Consider the following 24173-nt stretch of genomic DNA (forward strand, 5'->3'; position numbering starts at 1 on the left):
CAATCAACTACACTGTGAGACACAAATACGAGAAGACAATTATACAAGGTCACTGTCTTAAAAAAAACACAAAATTATTAATACAATATCTACCTTTGGGATTTCTTGGAATTGAAAAGAACATTTGGAATGGGCGGAACCAGGATGCATTTTCATCTGTCTTTATTTTCCCCACATCAATGCTTTCAAATGGTGGATAGAGTAAACAAAAACTGAGATTGAACTATATATTAAAATACCCGTCAAGTACCTCATCACAATGTAATACACATTTAATTCATTCCTTTAAAAAGAAAATAAATAAAAATAAAAATCATCAGACATTGCACAATGGAAAAGACTACCATTTTCAAGAATTACATAAATTCCAATATCAAAATTGAAAAGAAAAGGTAAAAAAACATGGACACACAAACTTGAGCATTTATATAGCGCAATATCCATTAAACGTACTCAAAGTGCTTTACAAGGTTGTAAACATAAACACTAAATATTTGATAATTAATTAAACTAGAGATTTTATATAGTGCAATATAAACTAAATGTGCTCAAAGCGCTTTACAAAGGGTCCCTGACCAACAGCAACATATAACATGTAGAACGAGACATGATGCCTGTTAGGCGATATTACGATTTTTCCGACAGAGACAATGCTGTTGACGGACAGGTACTCATTTTACACCTGAGAGAATGTGAGTAAAGAGTCTTTTCCGAGGACTCCACTATGCACCGAGCGAGGCTTGAATCCAGGACCTTCCAATCCAAAAACAAGTGTCATACTACAAGACTACATAGCCGCACAAACATAGCTTTAGCGAAGTTCTGAGGTAGACTTTGACATACCCATGTATACTGCAATACATCCACAAAGGAAGCTGCAAGCCACATCGAACACAATAGTTGATGAAAAGACTATGAAATTGCTTCAAGTAAGAATTCCCAGCGTAGGCCAAGGGATGGGGCTGTTGTAATGGTCCACCTACCATCCTTAACAGTAACTGCATGTCAATGTCACGTGATTTACAAGAGCTCAAGTTGAGTTTTTTAAGTCTGGATACAGAGTAAAAACACGGCAAGATAAATCTTTATTATGCTCTATTGAATTAAAAAGATTAACTAGTGATTATCAACTTAGAAAATTTGATGCTATTTTTTAAATGTTTTAAACAGCATTTGTAAAAAGTATCTACAAGAACTTTGATACTGATGACAATTAGTATGAAAAAAAGATACCCGTCAAGGGTGAACTTTAAGAATATAGCTAGCCATCATTAAATAGAAGAAAATTATAAATGTAGATATGATATTTTTTGCAGCCCAAATGCACTGAAGAAAAATTATATAAAATCATAATTTTGGCCTGCAAAACTTACTAAGTATTCAAATCAGAATGACTAAAGCTTTAGGTAAAGGGAAAATCAAACAAACATGTGACAACAGAAAAAACTCAAGTCAACCCTACCTCAAGAGTAGACTCAAAATCTCTTTTTGCAGATGTGACCAGCCGAGCTGTATCAAGGTCACAGGGTCATTTGGCCACTGGCGAGATGGTTCGCTTGCAGACTTTGTCACTACTGTTTCTAGTGTACCTAACATGTTGTGGGAGGCGAGGAATCGCCATAGACTTTCACAATCCATTTTCAACATTGATTGTTCATCAACTGAAAGAATATTTTCATAATGTGTTTTCCATTTTAATTTATTATATAATAATAATAATGATAATGATGATGATGATGATAATAATAATAATAATAATAATAATAATAATAATAATAATAATAATAATAATAATAATAATAATAATAATAATAATAATAATAATAATAACAATAATAATAATAATAATAATAATTTTAAACACTTATTATCGTGTTTTACCCCATCTAAATAGACACTAAGTGCTTCACATTGACGTTTAGACAATCCTTGGAATAAACAAATGCATAAACAAATAATGAATTCATTACATTGGGAACAAGTGGGTTTTAAGTTGTGCCTTAAAAGTTTGAAGGGATAGGATGACCAAAGAAACTCTGGTAGGAAGTTACAACATTGAGGCGAGGCAAAATGAAATAGTTTACTGCCAACATTCAGAAACATTTTTGTTTGTTTCACTAATTTGAACTTTTCATTGCTCTCATGGTTCTTATTGAAGTGTATACATTTAAAAGATAATTACTTAATTAATCAATAATTTACAACGAGGACCTATTGTGCAAAGATTTATAAACCTTGGTAGCAATTTTTAAATGACACTCTTCTCCAGTATTGAACTGAAAAAGGTTGATAGATCATTTGGTGACCAATATTGGTGATTCCAAATTCCTATTATAGTCAGAAGGCTTACATATCTGGAAAGCCAAGTGTCCTCACTCGTAGTCTCTCACTTAGGCCTCGCAAGGTCTGTTTCAACAACTATATTTATTTTGTTTTGAATGATTCATCTTTTTAACACAAAAAATCTTCATATATTACATTATGTAGTCATTGTCCAAGAGGTTGAATGGAACATTCGTCATTGATTGGGTTTGAAAATTTTCAATCATTGTTTCAAACATAATCATAAAGTTTATTTGTACAGCGCCCAATCCCGTTGACAAAACAACTCTAGGCACACAAAACTGTAAAACATCAGAATAAACATTTTTGTATACACACCCATTTATACAAGCACACACACACACAAACACCCTCACAACGACACACACATGCACCAAAACGTGCACATGCATACAGAGACGAAAAATAGCTGTTAACATGAATTATTGAATAAAAATCATATCAGAACAGAGCAGCATGAATAAATGCACGATCAGCATAGGTCTTAGATCCTTGTTTAGGAACACATAATCGTGATTGAGAGTTGGAAGACATGGTAAAGAATGTCTAGAGCAAATGTAAATAAACAACAGACCTGCAGTTAGAAACTCAGCTTCAGTCAAGGTCAGTCTCTTCATTTCGTCTGTCCACTCCTTGAGCCAAGCAAGAGGGATGGAAGTGTAGAGGTCTGACGGGCAGTCTAACTCTCTCTCACAACGCACATTGTTGTTGCTTGACAGCTCTCCACAAAGTGAAGGAAGAAAAATATTACTAGAAATCATCACGCTTTTCAGACGTTTGTGATCATCAGTCCACAAGCTGAAACAAATTAGTAAAAATATTGAATCTAACAAAATCAAGTTTCAATATAGATCAAAATCAATTTTCAATCCCAAAGTCATGACTTTTCCCACTTCCTTTGCATACTTAGGTTTGAATCAAACCATTACAGGCAATGGGACTTAAAAGCACAAATCAAGTAGTCTTAGGGGTGAAAGTTGTTTGGGTATTCCCAAACTTTCTGGGAATTATTTTTTTTGCTTAACTACACAAGGATTTCAGTCAAACTAAACACTTTGACAAGTAATAATATTCATTTCTAATGATTCACTTCAGATTTTATTGTTTTTATGTTGTAAAAGTCACTGCTTTTGTCATCATAATACAATATCTTTTCTTTTTGGTGGCAAGGGTGTGAAAAAGATGCACATTGGGGCTTTGAACCTTTACCTTGACACGGGAGGGGGGGGGGGGGGGGGTTCAGAGAAATAGAATGACCTCAACTTTTAACACCAGTGATTTTCAGGAAAACTGATTGGCCTTAACTTCCACTCCTGGTTATTTTACACAACTCCATAAATTGCATCTAATTGTTTTCCAAAATAAAAAAAAAAAAATAATAACTTAAGATTAATGATTTATCAATTGAACACTTCAATGCTGACCATGAATTCTTATAATTCTTCACTTCCAATGCCTTGTCAAATGATCCATTTGGATAGGCTTGATACAGCTGGTGCATGAACTCCACGACTTCCTGTTGCTGTGATGTGAGAGAAGCAGAGGAAGACAGCTGGCCTGTGATAAACTCTTGAAAGTCTCTATCTGTGTAGAACTGACTCAATCTCCACAGTGTGTCAATGATTTCACACCCCTAAAATTGAAAATAGAAATTTCAATAACTGATGCGTATGATTTTTTTAAAAGGAAAGGAAAAGATTTTAATCATCTAAAAGAAGAGTTATAGGAAAATGATGATGTACCAACATTTTCGAGAACATTCTATTCTAACTCAATATACATAAAATTTCAACGTTCATTCCTGTCAGATTGTGTTATATGTGGATAGGAGCTTGGCAGTGCTCAAAAAATTTGTAGATCATATAAAGGTCTTTACCATTTCCTGGGTAAAACACCAAATTACTTTCCATAAGTGAAGCATCCCTCTAAAATTATATCAAAAGATAAATTGAGACAAAGATATGATTTTTAAAAATCTGTAGACCAAAAGGTTATTCATTACATCTAATCATTAAATTCAAGCAAAGGGCTTTCTCGTTCATTATGTTTGAGATGCTTTCAGAGAGACAAAAAAAATACAATGTGCAAACAACAATCTTTATCATCTTCCATAATAATAGTTAAGTATTATGATATTGCCATGAAGTGCTATTTAAGTGTACTGATGAAACATACAACTTGCAAGAGGTAAGAGGGAGCTATTTTCTTAAGATAGAAGAGCCTATATCATAAAATTATGTGATGAATCTTATCGGCTAATTGACGATAAATGTAAGTGAAAATAATAAGTACATACCAAATTATTTAGTATTTGCTGACATGATGACATATCTCTCTGTTTTAGATATTTCTTGATGATATTCAAGAGTTGAGATACGATCTGTCGATGGGATTTCACACTTCTATCATTTTTCTGCAACAATGCTTGCAATTTTGGTAGCCTGTTCTCTTTTGCATATTGCTCTAAGGTAGACTGAAAAAGATGTAAAACAGTCTTTAAAATCAAACGATCAATCCAAAAAAAAAAAAAAAAAAAAAAAAAAATCAAAACAAAACAAAGCAAACAAAGACAATCAGCATGCATGTTTAGTCAAACTTGTTATGGCCATCAACAATATAAAGCACCTACATAAATAAATAAATGAAGGAATATATACGCACATTTAGAGTGCATATTTTCACGTTTTAATTTATTCCCCAAGCAGGCCCTATATAACTGTCCTTTCATTTTATACAGTACAAGTCACTTGTTAGTCATAATTTTCACTAGCACTCTTCAAATATCAGTCACTGTCTATAACCAGGTACTCATTATTCTAGTATTCAAACTCAATTAATACGTGTCTTTACTCATGAACATGATGCCAAGATCAGAGTTTTGCAACATGGTCATCCATCTGACTAAGCCCAACATTACTTGTCGCAAGACAAGACTCTGTGCCCCTGAGCCAATAAACGTAATTAACTACCTGCTTGGACAACCAATTCTCTGGGCAACTAGTTGTATTTTTCCCTATTTTGTCACTGTATAAGGTAGCCATATCTAAACACGATTTCAACAAGTGAATTCTGAACCAAAAACGGCCACGAATCTTGTCCAAGGAAAACAATGAACCCCCCCCCCCCCCAAAAAAAAACAGACATTAAAATTTGAGCAATTTAAAAATTTTATAAGATAACAATAGGGGAAAAAAATTCCCTTTATGGCAATATTGTTAACAATCTATAGCTGTATAGCTCTTTAATCTTATGTATATTGCCATGGTATTAAAAACAAATTAATAATAAGAATTCTTAAAGCTTGTAATTGAAAGAAGAGTCAGTGCTTGTATAATACTTCTCTCCCCAAACTAAACATGTTTTATATTTTAAAAAAAATGAAATTGACAACAATTGTGACAACATTCTTTATATTTTCATCTTTCATTCATACTCACATCTGAGCCATGATCAACCTCTTCCTGAGGGCTTCCTACATCAGAATACGATGTGCCTTTATTTTGCGATGATCTATTTTCCAGTAAATGCATGCTTTTGCGCAATGTTGATACATATTTCAGTATAGCAGTGCAACTCCGCTGGATTTCAGTTCTCATTGCCTCTAGAATGTTAACATTTTCCTAATGACCAAAAAAAAAAATAAGTAGATAAATATGAAATATAAAAAATATCTTTTAAGAATACGATTAGTAAACCATATGATATCACAATGGTGTGAATTTTCAAATAAAACTTAATTTGTAATAGACATTTGTTGAGATATAAACCTAGAAAAATTTTTTAAAACCAACAATGAAACAATAACAATGGAAAAGATGAGTTTGTCAGTTTTACTGCAAGCTTTTCTCTCTTTCTTAACATCTGTATTTCAGGGCAAAACACGGTTCTAACTCATTATACTTTATCTAGGAACGGTTTACAGAATATTAAATAAAAATTGAATTTTTTATGTGATTTTCAATATACCTATAAGCATATTGCATAATTTAAAACTGAGCTTTTATATAGAACAATATTCACTAAACATGCTCAAAGCGATTTACAAGGGGTCCCTGGTCAATAGCAATATTTAACATTTAGGACGGGACATGACACCTGTCAGGCGATTTTACATTTTTGTCGGACAGAGACAATGCTGTTAACGGCCAGGTACTCATTTAACACCTGAGTTCGGTGAGAGAATGTGAGTAAAGAGCCTTCTCCAAGGACTCAACTATGCACTGAGTGAGGCTCGAACCCAGGATCTTCCGATCTGAAAGCGAGTGTTATACCACTTGACCACATAGCCGCACATAACGCATAATTTCAAATGTTATACGAACAAATACAACAGTCATAACATCACTTTGTTTTTAAACCACTCCCACGTTGTAAATATCTACTCTATTGTAAAGAAACATGTGAATTATTATACTTACACATGTGAGATTATCTAAACAGTCCCTGGCGTCTTCCAACTGAGAATACAAGAAATCCATTGTGAGGGATAAGAGTCGACATGCAAAAATGCGAGCTTGAGGATCACCTATCCCATCAGCCACTGTATTGGAGACAAGGTGAAGGACATTTTCCATTTCCTCAATCTCATTTCTCAACTTTGCAGGTTGTTGTGATTGCTTCCAGGTTGAAAACACTGTGTGTGATTTACATAACATGTCAATTATTAAGATAACATCTGTTCATTTTGAATATGTAATACAACAAGGTTTGGTATAAATACAATGCAATGAAACTTCAAGCTCGATTTCAGGCATTTCCTTTTTTTTAAGCAAGATCAATGACTCCAAATTTACTCACTTAGAATATCATAGTTGTTTGATTTAAATACTATCTAAAATCCCTTATATATCCTTTTTTTCTCTTTTATTTTTGATATGTATGTATGCCTATCAAGCTTCATTATGAGCATGACAAGATATAAAAGAATACCATGGTTTGTTTGTATGGCCGAATGACAAAGTGATATTATCTCCTCAAGGGCATTAATTTAGTTAACAAAAAAAACAACAATAAAAACAAATCATATATTGCTCTTTTGTCTTTTACTACAATGATATTGACAAAAGCAAACACAATATCGGTCAATATACAAAGGTATACTGTGTCTAGTGGTATGACACTCGCTTTCGGATAGGAAGGTACTGGGTTCGAGCCTCGCTCTGCGCATGGTTGAGTCCTTGGAAAAGGCTCTTTACTCACATTCTCTCACCCTACTCAGGTGTAAAAAGAGTACCTGGCCGTTAACAGCGTTGTCTCTGTCCAAAAAATTGTAATATCGTCTAACAGGCATCATGTCCCGTCCTAAATGTTAAGTGTTGCTGTTGGCCAGGGACCCCATGTAAAGCGCTTTGAGCACGTTTAGTGGATATTGCGCTATATAAAAAAGCTCAATATAACGAAAAAACCCAAAGCTTGGGGACAGTGTGCAAATTTGAGGTAGACATGGTGTGTTGAATACCTGCAACATTTTGTAAAGAGTAAGAATAATAAACATATTTCAACATACATAGACAATGAACATTGGGTTTACTTGCAAGAAATTGCAGGAAAATTGCAGAGTGACAGAATTGGTTTAAAATCAATTGTACTCACAGCCTTGTTTGGATTTGAAGTAAAACGTCAAGGTTTCCAACTGTCTTTGCTGTAGACTGGATACCAAAGCAGAGAGAGGAATGGTGGTACGAGTCCATTGGTTGGCTTGGCACAATGCGTCAGCAGCCCCTGGCCCACTGTAGGCCATCATCTGAACAAAATGAATGTGAATGTGATCATAATTTCCAGTATTCTCCTGCATCAACATGTCGTGTTAAACACGGGGTATCAAAAGGTCAATGGTAAATATCAAATCATCTGTTTCATTCCCTCCAATATAAATACAGATTTTCATTTCAAATTGGCCCATTTTGTAAATGCACTTTTACTATATTCATCTCTTCTTATTGCCGAGTGCAACACACCACTGATGAGTTGAAGAATAATTCTTAAAAAGACTCAATTCAAAGAAATATGAAGTCTTGTGCACACAGTGGAATAAATAAGATTTAAAAAAAAGGAATAAGGTAAAAGTCGCAAAACTCATTGACATATTATAATGGTAAAATTAACATTGATGTCAAAGGAAGTGGAAAAATTATAATAAATAAAGGAAAAATAAAATCCGATTTTGGAAAAATGGCAACTACAATGAAATGAAATAACATCTGAACACAGGAATAAAATTGAAAATATATTAACACCAAAATTGTTCTAGTTTTAATAGTGGTTGTCAAACTTTGCATAAATGCACATAAAGCATGACCCAGTCTTGGTCATGCGCAATATGAATGCTATGTATTATTGTTTTTATCATTAAAGACAGTCAAAGACTAGACACGTTCAATGTTCTGGGCAAAGTGCATTAGAAGAACTTTAGACATATTGTACTTATATAAAATCATAAATTGAAGAATTAATTATATGATTTGGAATGAGAGAGATGTCTGAGATGATCAAGAAAAGAAATTTCTAAAAATAAAAGATTAACATAATCCAAGATTTAAACCTCCAACCACAATATTTGCAAACTTACCCAAGAAATGAGGTCGTCTTTCTGCAAGTTTGAGTTTGGAGAAATGTATAGAAGAAACTTTTCTGTCCATAGTATGTGAGGGCTTGAGGTGTTTGATAGTGCGATGCATGACTGTTCAGGAAGTCTGGAAAAAGAATTTTATAAAAATCATAGTTTTTAATTTATTGAATTTTCCAGACTATAAGATGCACTGGACTATAAACTGCACCACCCTTTTAAAAAAAAATCAATTTTATCTTACCACAATCTGCCGAGGTATAAGTCGCACTTTATTGAATTCATTGTTTATGCATGACAATATCAAAACAATAGCCATGAAGTTTACACACTTGGCTGACATAGACAAAGAAAAATGCTAGTATTGGCCACACTAAACTAAAAGCTGCAGGGTCGATATTCGGTGAAAAGAAGTCTCAGCTTATAATCTGGAAAATGTAGAATACTTTTCCATTACGATAAGTTTGAAAAAAAACCACTAAAAAACGACATTTTTTTTACACATCTATAAAAATGGAAATTGTTCTATTTTGTGTTGTTAAATAATGTTTCAATGACCAACTCAAAATGGAAAAGGAAAAACATGAGAAAAAAAGTTTTTTTTTGGCTTCTTTTCTTTGATTTAACTTTTTAGTACTTCCACGATGTAGACTGAAAAACAAAAACAAAACAAAAAGTAAATGAATCATAATCTAAAATAAGTTAAACAAACAAACCTTTGCAGTTTTATTGATGCATCACAAAAATTGACAAAACACACAGCTCTCTCTTTGACGGGCATGTCTCTTTCAACAAGTAAAGTAAGGACAGTTGATGAAGCTTCCATCGCAACAACAGTCCATTCATCTTGTTTGACTTCATCTAATTTTATCATCTGAATGGAGACATTTTTGATTTCATTGGAAGGCAGTTTATTTTTTTTCACAGGACTCTTTTTCAGATTTGAAGCTTTGAAACCGATACATCTCTTATCTATTTTGAGCTGACTGGACTGATGGACCGAAACATGGTGATTCACTGCTTCTTTTCTCCATGAGGAATCTCCAAAATGACACAATCTGTTTTTATAATGCTCACGTTTATGTGCCCGCTCGTTCTCCTCTGAATCAATCCACTTAATGTTTCCCTGCCTATCATTGGCAAATTCCATCAAATTCATTCTTGTTACACAAAACCGTGTATCTAATAATAGCAGGGTTGAATGATCATTGGAGAGTTTCCAATCCTGGAGAGTTCCTTCGAATAAAACAGCCTGCAAATCAATTTGGCAAACGCAATTTCCTGTTTGAATGGAATACAGGTCTGTTTTATAATAATGTAAGGATAATTTTGTTAAAATAGAACATAAATGAAGACACACCAGTTTCAACCCTAAAGAGAGGACATGGAAAGAATATTAAAAAAAAAAGTCAACACACCCGACTTAAGGGAACTCTAGAAACTAGTATCTAAATTAAAATGAAATATGACGAGAAAACTTGGCATTGGGTGAACAACAAAGGTTTAAAAAACCTTAGAAATCATTAAAAACAAAACATGCCATGCTATTGGAGTAACAAAACCATTAAAATAAGATATAATATACACCATCAAAAAAGAAGAAACAAAACAAATATACTAAAAAAAAACAAATCTGATCAGTATTCAATCATAAGGACGCCACATCAGACCTTCCAAGACTGAGAGCATTAACATCCACTAATGCAAAATCCAGCGCTTGACCTAGCCCCTGTGCTAAACATTGGTGGCCAGACAGATGTCATCCTCTTGGATTTGATAACTTGCCCCAGCGATGCCTCTGCAGCAATCTGCAATCAGGTGGAATTTTTGGAAAACCCTTTGCTAGTTTAAAAGATTTTCTGAGTCCAAATGCAAGAAGCAGTTCTCATTGGAGGGAAAGGTAAAATGTTTTTATGTGTTCCAGAAGTCTTAGTGCTTGGTCCATGCCCTGTCTAACCCACATCAATGACCTTGGTGATAAGATTGAATGAAAGGAGTGTCCTTCTAACAAAGACAATATAAGGACTGTAATACCTTAAACAAAGACCTAGTCATATTACAAGAATAGGAAGAAAAATGGCATATGGAGTTCAAATAACAAATTAAATAAACCAAATCAAAGCAAAGTACACAATCTAAAGCGAATACTTAAAGCATGTTGACTCAACTAAATATTTTGGAGTTGAAATCATCAAAGATCTAAAGTGGAACAAACAATTGGCCTTGATAGCAGCAAAGGTGAACAAAGTTAGCTCCCTTAGACATAAGAGCCGCAAAGGATACCCTGTCTCCACACAGGTACAGTTTGTTATATCCAAGTGTAATCTGGGACCCACCAATTCAAACAAATCTGATTAAGGGAGTTGAAAACATCTTAAAAAGAACTACAAGAAGCAGGGAAAATATGACAGACCTATGAACCTTAAAATGCCATGGTCGCTATCTGAGCTTTAAAAAGTTAGCTTTTAGGTCTTTTAGCTTATCAGGCCAGGCAGCCAGGGTTTATATCCGTTTCTGCAATTTTAAATAGACACAGTCAGTTGCTTTTTATCCCATGAAGAGGAAGAAGGATTTAGCAAGCGTTTCCTATTAAATTTAAAAAAACAACCACCTAAGTATTCCAGAGCATGACATCATTGCTTTTAAAAAAATACCTGCAAGGATTTTTTTTAAAAAAAAGGATACAAATCATATTAACTTGAAAGTCGTATAAAACAAGAAGGCCCTTGACTGCATGGCAGACAGAATGCCATAGTGGAGTGCTGGAACTCTCTGAATATAGTAATGATTTTTTAGACGATTCATTGCAGTGAGGCAGTGGGATGAGGGATCGCAACTGGAACTCTCCTGATGTGGAAATGTGTATGCAAGCCGCATATGAACATCCAATGTCAAGAATAACAAGACCCTCATCACACCCTTGGAGACGGATTTGGGAATCTTTGGGCAGGCCTGAAATGAAACACAAGCATATACTTTTTTTTTTTTTAATTATTTTAGATATTCATTGTATAAGAGAAAGGCAATCACTGAAATTCTAATCGATTATAATGGATGCTAGTAATGGTTGCTAAAAACTTAGGTATTTTTCTCATTAATAATACCCACTGAAATTACAATCTGTAATCTGCTTAAACTTTTCTCTAAAGTTCTATTCAAGTGTTTCATATATATGATAAAAAACTGCAGAGGAAATGAAATGAAGAACACAGAAGTTAATAATCTTACAGGCCAAAAATCTTACCATAATGGGAAAATTCAATTAGACTGGTTAGTTTGGAGAGAGGAATGTGAACTGTTTCTGTGACTCCATCATCATCAACAGCATACATTATAATTGCACCATTCTTGTGCTGGGCAAATAGAATTTGGCATCGTGACCTAATTTCCTCATTATCCCAAAAGGCACTGCATGGGAAAGAAAAAAAAAATGCCATTACAATTTAAATAAAGATATGGATTTTAAAAAGCAAATATAATCTCACCAAAAAAAAAAAAAAAATAATAAATATTTGGTCTAAAAAGTAAAATAATTGGATTCATGCTCATGTAACAAATGGCAAATCAATTGCAATGAGTTGAAAAAAAAAAAAACAACAACAAGCAAACACTGCAATTACATTCACTTTAATCAATGGTTCAGGTGAGTTCAGAAATTGGGATTTTATCACGAATACAAGATTGATTCTTGAACAGAATGAAACTTTGGTATATCCCCCATCCTTTATTCCTCCCACCACCCTTCTATATTTTAACTTTGCTTTTTCATTGCTGTTGTTGTTGTACCACCTCATTTGCTAACGTCTTTAACATCGCTTTATAACGAGATTTATAATAAACATGTTTATATAGTAGTAGTTGTGTGATTCAGTCATGGTCGATAAGTATAGCTGCTCTCTCCATCCATGTTGATAAATGTTTCCGTCGGTCTCAGTCCTGGGCCAGAGTTTTGAGGCTGTCAAGATCTTGTTGTGACTAGTACGGAGGGCACTGCAGTATTTCTTAGTCCTTCAGGGATTAATTCGGCCTCATCTGAATCCAGAAAATTCTGATATGTAGAGAGATCCTGGTTCAGGGTAGTTACTATTGATGTTGGTGGTCTCCCTACATATTTGTTGCCATGAAGGAAATATTCTGTCATTGCAGTTTAGGCTGGGATGTTATTTTCTCGACGTAAGATGTGACCAAATAGCCTCCATTGCTGTTCTTTTATTATTGTACTCAGGCGTTGGACCCTGTTTTATAGAGATTAGTATTTGTAATTGTCTCTGGTCAATAGATTCTGATTACACGACGTAATTGTTTGCAGTGGTATGAATCGAGACTTTCTAAGTTCTTTTTTGTGAGGCCACAGGTTCCAAAATTATATGTCAATATCGGAATAATCAGTGCCTCGTAAATCTGTATTTGTTTATTCTCACTGATTATGTTATTTCTATTCCATAAATTTTGGAGTTGGTTGAATACATTGCTTAGTTTACGTACACTATTCCATTCATTTAAATTTCTGTTGATTTTTGTATATTCTGTTTTGGATTGATTCACTTTCAGATTCCATGCTTCTAGGGTAGTTGATATTATTGGCAAGTATATTTTCGCTTGATGCTCAGATTTAAAGATTAGGTCTGCATCATCTGTTTATATAACGCCTTTTAAATGTTTCATGATGCTCAGAATTCAGAATGATTTTTTTAAAACAATTGAAAATATCAAAATTCGTTACAATTGGCCCAACATTTGAATCTATCCATAATCATTTATTAACATTTAATCGATCTTGAGATGTATAAATAACATTTATTCGGACAGTAAATATGAGTTGATTCAAAACTGTTATAATAATATAATAAATCTTGCAACATTCCAATTAACCTAAATCATTTTAGTTGAGAATGTTCCATACAACATAATAAATCAAATACAAACATTGAAAAGGTGATGATAACAGCAGTATGTTATGTCATTGGCGTTATATATCCCAGGAATACAGCCGAATCACCAATACCAAATGACAATATATAAATAAATAGATGAATAAATAAATAAATAAATAAATAAATAAATAAATAATTAAATAAACAATAATGACAATTTTAAAAAATATAAAATTGTGCTTACCAATTTAAACTGGGATCCAAAACAAATCTTGAAACAATTCCATTTTCTTTTATTTTTAAGACAACAATGACACCATCCTTTTGTTGTCCAACAAACGTATCTGATTGACAACTATTTTTAAGCCATAGAAATTCATTTCTGTCTTGATGTTCAAACTGTATTGCTGTTATTTTACATTTCAAAAATTCAGGTTCTCTAGTTCCACCAGCCATTGGGTCATGTCATTAATGTAAATTGCTTTTGTCAATGATTGCAAATCTGGAATCAAAGAAGTTGAAAATTAGTTTTTGCTTAAAATTATCACAACCGCAACATGATCCAAATCCCAGTGTGTGTAGTTTTTATTATATAAAATTAAGATGAAATACTGAAATGTATATCAAATCTATGGGCTAACATATCTATACAATAAAACAATGTAGCAATATAATAAAGAAATATAACAAAATATGTTGATATAGTTCAAAGTGTTATAACATTTGGAATCAGTTGCTGGGATGGGGCCATCACTGCTAGGGATTGAGAAAGAATAGATAAAATTGTAAGAAGAGCCGAAAGCATTGTGCAGTCCACCCTCCAACACAAAATACTCTCTATGAAGAATATTCCTATAAAAAAGTTTTGAACATCTTGAAAGACAAGCAATATCCTCTATTTTTAGAATATAAAACTTAAGGCAGATCAGGCAGGGTGATAACTTTAAAATCCAGAACAGAACATTTTAAAAATTCTTTTGTACCCTCTACCTCGAGGAGACTTTCTGAGTGGCATTCAGACGGAGATCGAGGACAGTGTGGATGGATGAACAGTGAGTGTGAATATATTATATATAATTATAGAGAATAAAAAGGTAGGAAATTAGGGGGATACAACAGAAGAAGGTTTGTTTGTTGATTTGTGTGTGTGTGTGTGTGTGTGTGTATGTGTGTGTAAGTGTGTGTGTGAAGGAGAGAGAGAGTCAAAGAGAGAGAGAGCCCGGAGAGAGAGAGAGATAGAGAGAGAAGGACAGAGAGAGAGAGAGAGAGAGAGAGAGAGAGAGACAAAGAGAAAGAGAGAGAGAGAGAGAAAATTTGGGAGATATGAGAGTTTTTTTTTTTTTTTTATGTGTCTAGTTTTGTTAAGCTTTTTGTAGGTTTAAATGAATTTTCTCCACAAACTAGGCTTAAACTGTTCGTAAACAGATTGCCTTCTTTTCAGGATAATAGATAGTAGTGCAGATGCACATGAACTCTAGAAAGGTCTCGATTCCCTCCAGACGTGGTCAGATACATGGCACATGAAGTTCCATCCATCAAAATGCTATGTCATGTCAATATCAAACAAGAAAGAGCCTTATACCCACAATTACACATTGCATGATCGCGGCATGATGTGCGGCTATGTGGACTTGTGGTATGACACTAGCTTTCGAATCGGAAGGTCCTGGGTTCAAGCCTCGCTCAGCGCATAGTTGAGTCCTTGGAAAAGGCTCTTTCCTCACATTCTATCACCGTACTCAGGTGTAAAATGAGTACTAGGCCGTGAACAGCGTTGTCTCTATCCTAAAAAATTGTAATATCGCCTAACAGGCATCATATCCCATCCTACATGTTAAGAGTTGCTGTTGGCCAGGGACACCTTGTAAAGCTCTTTGAGCATGTTTAGTGGATATTGCGCTATATAAAAGCTCAATTTTTTAAGCTCATGATCATCCTTACAACATGTTGACTCCATAAAATACATCAGAGTCCATCTCAATAAGAAATTAAAGTGGCAAACCCATATATAGAATATATCACAGCAAAGGCAAGTAGGATGCTCTAGTTTCTCAAAGGAACATAAACCAATGCCCATGAAGAATTAAAGACCAGGCGTGCACAGCACCTATCAGGCCAATATTAGAATATGCCAGCACTGTGTGAGACCCCTACATAAAAAAAAATGACATAGAAAAGATTGAAAAAGTACAAAGAGCAGCTGCAAGATTCGCAACCGGATGCAAATCCAGAGACCCGAGTTGTGTGACACTCCTTCCAGTACTTGAATAGAAACCATTGAAAAATGGCACAAGGTATCCCATACTGTTACCTTAAACAAAACCATCAACGACCCAAACTCGCCCATCATCATCCCAAACTACATAAAAAGCAAATCAGATAGGTATGCTAAACGTAGATACAATGCATCACAATGCCTACGACCATTTACAAGACCAGACACATACAAACACAGATTTTCCCCATGAACAATAACTAGAATGTCCTACCACCGGACATAACAAATGTTGAATGTTTGGAAACTTTCAAAACAGATTTTAATGAATTTGCTCGTCAAAGTAATCTGTGATTGTTCCCTGTTTTGTTTGGACTGTAACTGAACATTTGCAATGATGGGCCCATGGGGCTTTTTGTAAACACAAGCCATTGAAGATACTTCTCTATGTCATTGTATTCCCTTTTTATGATTCATTTGTTTTATTTTCAGAAATTTGTTAGTCTATGGCAATACCCATGTAAATTTTCAGAAGTGGATAAATAAAGTTCATCTTAACTCTCATCGTGGCCAATTTTGATCAATTTGATTACGCACGTGGCCATATGACAACCCTGCCGTGGACCTAGCCTGCCTCACTGACTGCACATGTTACATTCATTCAGTGGGCGCTGTGTTGGTGACTGTGAATCTAATTCAAAAGTCTATTTTGATCTGTGTGATATATTGTGAGCCTCATAATAATATTAATCTGATGTCAAAAAATATTTTTTTAAACACACAACTAGCATCAAGATAAAGAAATGAAGATATAGTAGTGTTCATGGTCGTGATTGAAAAGACGATTTTGGATCGAGAGGCAAAAATCGTGGCTCCATGTCCTTCGAATTTCCAAACCCAAACTAAAAGTAAAATAATTCTTTATTGCCAATCCAAGTTTCGGGTGTGAAACAACCTGATGACATAAAAATCCAAAGTTTCGGGTGTCGAATAATCTGATGACAATAAACACCCGAGTATCAGGTGCCCAATAAACGCTTCCTAAAAATCTGTTTATCATCGGATTCGGATTATCAGGACAGGGGGCAGACGACAGGGGCAGAGAAGAAAACGATTTTTTTTCGACTGTAGATTCCAAGGTTTGTTTCACCCCATTCTCCACCTATAAATGTTCCTTTACGCCTACTTTACCTAGTTTATCCTTTTGTCCATTAAATCAAAACCATCACAAATTGATTTTTTAAAACATTGTTCCATATAAATTTGTGACTGGTACATCTCTCAGCGGATACATAACACACGCCATGTTGTTTATCATGTGGGTTTTTATGTTTACATCATGTGATTCGAAGTTTACGTGAAAACGAAAGTAGAAACGTCAACAAACAATAATTACCATCATTAATTTCCTTTAGTTGTTCTGCAAGAACAAGCCGTGGCTGGAATATTGCATTTGGCCGTTTCTTTGAAGTAATACGAAATTTTGATTATATGCGATCCAATCAATTTGATTCTTTTTCTATTCTGTAAAAATACCTGGATACCTGGATACCTCTGTATAGAGCTTTTAGACTTGGTGTAGTCTCCTTCGCTCCTCCTCATCTATTAATGATTGGACCAATTTTTATAATTGAACTTGTTTCCTAGGGTGTTGCTTATCTCCAACTCTGCTTTGAATTTATTCAAATTTTTTGCTGATACTGTGGTTTCTTGTAGTTTATTCCAGTTATTTACAATTCTAGATGAAAAAAAGTTCCTTCTTTCATTTGTTTTAAAACGTTCTTTTTTCAGTTTCTTGCTGTTTCCTCGTGTCTGAATGTTCTTGTTTGGTTTAAGGAATCCTGCCTCTACCCTGTCTATTCCCTTTACTATTTTATATGTTTGGATCATATCTCCCCTTCTTCTCCTGTAATCTAAGGTCGGGAGATTTAATTCTTTCAATCTCTCACAGTATGTTTTGTCTTTCAGGTGTGTGATAAGTTTTGTTGCTCTCCTTTGCACTCTTTCCAAACAGCCTTTGTCTCCCTCAAACTTCGGATACCATATGCAGTTAGCATATTCCAGCTTTGATCTAACCATAGTCTTGTAGATGGTAGTCATGTGTTTTGTTTTCAGATTCTTGAAATTTCTTTTCACTATTCCGAGTGTTTTACTAGCCTTAGATTGAACATCTTTAATTTGCTTCTTGAAGTTTAGCTTCCTATCAATAAATACTCCTAGGTCTTTTTCCCCATTGGATTTCTGCAGGGGTTTTTCTTTCATTATATAGTTTGCTTCTCTGTTGTTTTTTCCTAGGTGAAGAACTGCACATTTATCTACATTGAACTCCATCTGCCATATTTCGGACCATTCTTCAAGCTTTTTCAAATCTTGTTGTAAGGTGTTTCTTTCTTCTTCTGTATTAGCTACTCCATAAAGCTTAGTATCATCGGCAAAGATTTTACATTTAGATGATAGATTGTCTGGCAAGTCATTGATATAAATCAGGAAGAGAACTGGTCCCAGTACACTTCCTTGTGGAACTCCACTTGTTACCAGTCTCTCTGTTGATGCTGTTCCATTCACTATCACTTTTTGTCTTCTATCTTTGAGGAAATCTTGGACCCATTTGACTGTCTGATGGCACTTGGGCATCTGAAGATGAAGACAAGGCAGAGGTGCTAAATCTCTTCTTTGCAAGTGTCTTTACAGTGGAGAACCAGAAAAACTTGCCAGATATTGCTAAAACAAGTAATATAGATACTACACAATGGCCGATTACTGAAGAGAGAGTAATGAAGAGACTACAAAACCTAAAGGAGAGTAAATCACCTGGACCTGACAAACTTCATCCTTACATCCTAAAAAACTTAGCAGAGCAGCTAGTAGAACCCCTAACCAAGATATTTAACCAGTCGATGAAAGAAGGAAGACTACCAAGGGAATGGAAAGAAGCTAACGTCACAGCCATATTCAAGAAGGGAGACAGAAAAAATCCAGAAAACTACAGACCAGTGAGCCTGACATCTGTCGTCTGCAAGCTCATGGAACAGCTGATTAGAGAAGAAATGGTTGATCATATGACCAAGAACAAACTATTCAGCAAAGATCAACATGGTTTCATGGCGGGAAGGTCTACAGTAACAAACCTACTTGAAACAATGGATGACTGGACGAGAGACCTGGAATTAGGCAACAATTTAGATGTCATATACCTCGACTTCAGAAAGGCATTTGACAAAGTTCCACACTGGCGCCTAATCAGGAAATTGGAACACTATCAAATTAATGATCAGACAGTCAAATGGGTCCGAGATTTCCTCAAAGATAGAAGACAAAAAGTGATAGTGAATGGAACAGCATCAACAGAGAGACTGGTAACAAGTGGAGTTCCACAAGGAAGTGTACTGGGACCAGTTCTCTTCCTGATTTATATCAATGACTTGCCAGACAATCTATCATCTAAATGTAAAATCTTTGCCGATGATACTAAGCTCTATGGAGTAGCTAATACAGAAGAAGAAAGAAACACCTTACAACAAGATTTGAAAAAGCTTGAAGAATGGTCCGAAATATGGCAGATGGAGTTCAATGTAGATAAATGTGCAGTTCTTCACCTAGGAAAAAACAACAGAGAAGCAAACTATATAATGAAAGAAAAACCCCTGCAGAAATCCAATGGGGAAAAAGACCTAGGAGTATTTATTGATAAGAAGCTAAACTTCAAGAAGCAAATTAAAGATGTTCAATCTAAGGCTAGTAAAACACTCGGAATAGTGAAAAGAAATTTCAAGAATCTGAAAACAAAACACATGACTACCATCTACAAGAGTATGGTTAGATCAAAGCTGGAATATGCTAACTGCATATGGTATCCGAAGTTTGAGGGAGACAAAGACTGTTTGGAAAGAGTGCAAAGGAGAGCAACAAAACTTATCACACACCTGAAAGACAAAACATACTGTGAGAGATTGAAAGAATTAAATCTCCCGACCTTAGATTACAGGAGAAGAAGGGGAGATATGATCCAAACATATAAAATAGTAAAGGGAATAGACAGGGTAGAGGCAGGATTCCTTAAACCAAACAAGAACATTCAGATACGAGGAAACAGCAAGAAACTGAAAAAAGAACGTTTTAAAACAAATGAAAGAAGGAACTTTTTTTCATCTAGAATTGTAAATAACTGGAATAAACTACAAGAAACCACAGTATCAGCAAAAAATTTGAATAAATTCAAAGCAGAGTTGGAGATAAGCAACACCCTAGGAAACAAGTTCAATTATAAAAATTGGTCCAATCATTAATAGATGAGGAGGAGCGAAGGAGACTACACCAAGTCTAAAAGCTCTATACAGAGGTATCCAGGTATCCAGGTATTAATTTGATACTGTTCCAATTTCCTGATTAGGCGCCAGTGTGGAACTTTGTCAAATGCCTTTCTGAAGTCGAGGTATATGATATCTAAATTGTTGCCTAATTCCAGGTCTCTCGTCCAGTCATCCATTGTTTCAAGTAGGTTTGTTACTGTAGACCTTCCCGCCATGAAACCATGTTGATCTTTGCTGAATAGTTTGTTCTTGGTCATATGATCAACCATTTCTTCTCTAATCAGCTGTTCCATGAGCTTGCAGACGACAGATGTCAGGCTCACTGGTCTGTAGTTTTCTGGATTTTTTCTGTCTCCCTTCTTGAATATGGCTGTGACGCTAGCTTCTTTCCATTCCCTTGGTAGTCTTCCTTCTTTCATCGACTGGTTAAATATCTTGGTTAGGGGTTCTACTAGCTGCTCTGCTAAGTTTTTTAGGATGTAAGGATGAAGTTTGTCAGGTCCAGGTGATTTACTCTCCTTTAGGTTTTGTAGTCTCTTCATTACTCTCTCTTCAGTAATCGGCCATTGTGTAGTATCTATATTACTTCTTTTAGCAATATCTGGCAAGTTTTTCTGGTTCTCCACTGTAAAGACACTTGCAAAGAAGAGATTTAGCACCTCTGCCTTGTCTTCATCTTCAGATGCCCAAGTGCCATCTTCTTTTTTTATGTCACAGGTTCCCTGTCTTGTCTTCATTTTACTGTTTACATAACTCCAGAATACTTTAGGATTTTCTTTCGTTTCCTCTGCTATCTTGTTCTCATACTTTTGATGCGCTTGTCGGACTATTTTAGTAGTTGCGTTTCTCACTCTTTTGTATTTGTCCCAATCCTCTTCCTTTTTGCTTCTAGAGTATCTTCTATTTACTGCCTTCTTCTTCCGTAATGCCTCTCTCACTTCCTGCGTCATCCAAGGTTGATTTCTTCTCCCAACCCGGTTCCCTCTGCTTTTCGGGATGTTTTTCTCGAAGCATTGGTTAAGTACTCTGGTAAATCTACTCCAGTTGTTTCCTACGGTGTCCTACTTGGTTCATGCGCTTTGAGACTTAGGCGCAAGGGCTAGGGCTACACTAGGGCTCTAATCTATTCAGGAAAATAAACTTGTATTTCTCCGAATGGTTGGCTAGCCCCCAGTAGCTGATGGGTTACGTGCGCGATGTAGGTGCCAAAGTAAATGCTCAAACATAGTGGACAGGGAATTCTCACGAATCATCAAGCTCTAGATAGCATTTGTAGGCACATTGTCATTGTTGACAAAGACAGATTTTATCAAAAAGTTATGCTGAATACTCCATGGCGCGTTCACTTTTGCACTTCGCGCTGCACTATCAAAGAGAGAACAGAAGTAAATCTAAATAACAAAGCCAAAGTCTCAAGACGAGAACAGAGGTTGAAAGACAGGATAGCACAAACTCAAGATAGAAGTTTTTAAAAAGTTGGGAATAAAAGACAGAGCGCCCAAGCACTGGCTAAAGTAAACCCCAAAAAATGCATACACATTCATCATTCACACAGACACTCTTGCAAATAATCGTTCAGAGAAATAGAGATCAAGTTTATTTTCCTGAGCATTCAGAGAAATTGTCACTTTGTTTACTTTTAGCAGCAGCAGACCTAGAAACTATGCCTTTGACTTTGCCTTTTACTTTGGAACTGTGTTTTCAGTCCACCAGTGGACTGAAAACACAGCTGTGTATTCAGTCCACCGGAAATAAAAATATTTTAAAAGGACCAAATATCGTCTATCCTTACCTTAATCGATACTTTACGACATTTGTTACTGAGCTTATTATAGGCATCATCAGAAATGGACAGGCATAAAATTTAAGGCAAATCAATGGCTTAATAATATCATTTACAGCGTTTTATTAACTCTCAAAAAGTCTTGATTGATTGTTCGAAATTGGGCACCTGAAATAGATCTCAATTCTCGATACCGATATAACAATTTTTTGTACTCCCTTGGATAAAAATTTCTTAATTTTCAACTTCAACACGTTGACACCATTCCTGGTGACTCGAGAAGTTTGATCGACTTTTAATATTTTGTATTTATTTACTTGTTCTCCCTTTTAAGATTATTATTTTAACTTAGAACTCAGTTGTTATTGCCTTGTGCATTCCTTGTACATAACAATATGAGTCTGGAGAAAAACGGAAAAAAAAACCCCAAAAAACAAACCAACAAACAAACAAAACAAAAATACTTTCCGAGAGTAAATAAAACGCTGTAAATGATATCATTAAGCCGTTGAATTGCCATAAATTTTATGCCTGTCCATTTCTGATGATGCCTAAAATAGGTTCAGTATCAATATCGATTAAGGTAAGTATAGACGATATTTGGTCCGTTTAAAATGTTTTTATATCCGGTGGACTGAATACACAGCTGTGTTTTCAGTCCACTGGTGAAGTGAAAACACAGTTCCTTTTACTTTTGATTTTTTGTCACCAGGTAATTCGTACAAAAATTTTGTCAAAATCAAGAGTAGGAACTGAAGAAGGAATTTTGTTCTTACATAAAATACATTTATTCTGTCCATTGAAGCTTAATAAAATAAATAAATAAAATTCCCTTTATTCATCCCATAGGGGAAATTTGTCTCTAGGGTCTATTCCAAGGGAAGACTGGAATAACCCAGGCGTCAGCTGCAGTGCAGGGCCGGACATTGATAATAATTGATAATAAATCATTTTCAGTGTTTAATTGTCTATACAAATACAACAAAGTAGCATTTGTCAATACAAGAAAGTGAAAACATCATCTGCAAATAAGCTTTTATTTTTGTTTGGAATTGAAACTGATGGAGTAGGCTCAACGTGCTCTTATTTGATTGGAATCCCCTGTATGGCATTTAGGTGTATCAGAGGCAACATGATAATGATAGAAACATATAAATTTATGCACGACTTGTACGATGTCCAGAAGGGATTATTTGTGTTTGCTGACAGTAACACCAGAGGCCACAGATATAACTTGAACAAAGCCGGATGCAACACATCAGACAACATTTCTTTAGCCTGCAAGTAATCGACCGATGGAACAACCTTCCAATCTCAGTTGCAGAAATTCCAGACCTAAACTCCTTCAAGAGGCAATTTGACAGCCTCTGAATAAACTACAGATTCAGCTTAGTTGAGCCCCCCATCAAACTCATTTTTGTAATGGAAATCTCAAAAAATTACACAAAATATTGTCCATTACAACAATGTTAAATTAGACCCATAACTGGGTTCGGATGTCAGACCTGCATATATGTACACGTCGTGTAGGCTCCAACAACACCAATGAAAAAGAAATAATAATAATAATCATAATAATAATAATAATAATAATAATAATAATAATAATAATAATAATAATAATAATAATAATAATAATGATGATGATGATGATAATATGGCATATGTATAGCGATTTACCACATAGATAACAGCCTCTCAGTGCTTGCAAAGGGGAAGGAGAAAAGTAGAGGGGCATTGTGAGATTTAAGAGAAGGATGGGATGAATAAAAGGCATAGAAGTAGAAGAGGACGATAGCGATAATAGTAGTAGTAAAGAAAACAAAATATTCAACCTGTTCATATCATATAATGCCAACAGTGTGCTTCAAGATGTTTCATTTATCATCCTCCCCCATCAGGCCATTTGAAAGCACATTTCCATTTCACTCTATATAAGTCATCTATCTTCAAAACACTCATTTTTTTGTACTATCAGTCTTACAATATCCATCACTGACAGTATTTGAGAAGGATAATATGTTTGTCAGGTGCTTTACACAATGACACAACACAGAAGCCAGAATCCGGTCTCTGATTATAC

The 24173-nt window shown here is 34.9% G+C and overlaps 2 protein-coding genes across 3 annotated transcripts in view; one reads left to right on the top strand and one right to left on the bottom strand.

Moving 5' to 3' along the window:
• Window positions 1-17317, bottom strand: part of LOC144964945 (spatacsin-like) — a 55654-nt gene extending 38337 nt beyond the window's left edge. Inside the window, exons 1-15 of one of the 2 annotated variants that reach the window (XM_078899754.1) lie at window positions 17189-17317; window positions 14027-14284; window positions 12153-12316; window positions 11594-11860; window positions 9625-10210; window positions 8912-9035; window positions 7936-8086; window positions 6762-6976; window positions 5781-5963; window positions 4640-4816; window positions 3768-3976; window positions 2918-3141; window positions 1463-1661; window positions 844-1050; window positions 94-182 (exon numbers count right to left, since the gene is read on the bottom strand). In XM_078899754.1, coding sequence (XP_078755880.1) covers window positions 94-182; window positions 844-1050; window positions 1463-1661; window positions 2918-3141; window positions 3768-3976; window positions 4640-4816; window positions 5781-5963; window positions 6762-6976; window positions 7936-8086; window positions 8912-9035; window positions 9625-10210; window positions 11594-11860; window positions 12153-12316; window positions 14027-14238 — 3007 coding nt within the window. In that variant the 5' untranslated portion in view covers window positions 14239-14284; window positions 17189-17317. The remainder of the gene's footprint in view (window positions 1-93; window positions 183-843; window positions 1051-1462; window positions 1662-2917; window positions 3142-3767; window positions 3977-4639; window positions 4817-5780; window positions 5964-6761; window positions 6977-7935; window positions 8087-8911; window positions 9036-9624; window positions 10211-11593; window positions 11861-12152; window positions 12317-14026; window positions 14285-17188) is intronic. The other variant, XM_078899755.1, reaches the window with a different exon arrangement.
• A 14-nt stretch (window positions 17318-17331) lies between these two features.
• LOC144964946 (fucose mutarotase-like) overlaps window positions 17332-24173 on the top strand; it is a 16907-nt gene continuing 10065 nt past the window's right edge. Inside the window, exon 1 of the mRNA XM_078899756.1 lies at window positions 17332-17467. The gene's annotated coding sequence lies outside the window, so the exon portion shown is untranslated. The remainder of the gene's footprint in view (window positions 17468-24173) is intronic.

Source organism: Berghia stephanieae, chromosome 2, assembly GCF_034508935.2.
Source record: "Berghia stephanieae isolate SIO BIC M18660-M18661 chromosome 2, UCSD_Bste_1.3, whole genome shotgun sequence".
Classification (NCBI taxonomy): Eukaryota; Metazoa; Mollusca; class Gastropoda; order Nudibranchia; family Aeolidiidae; genus Berghia; species Berghia stephanieae.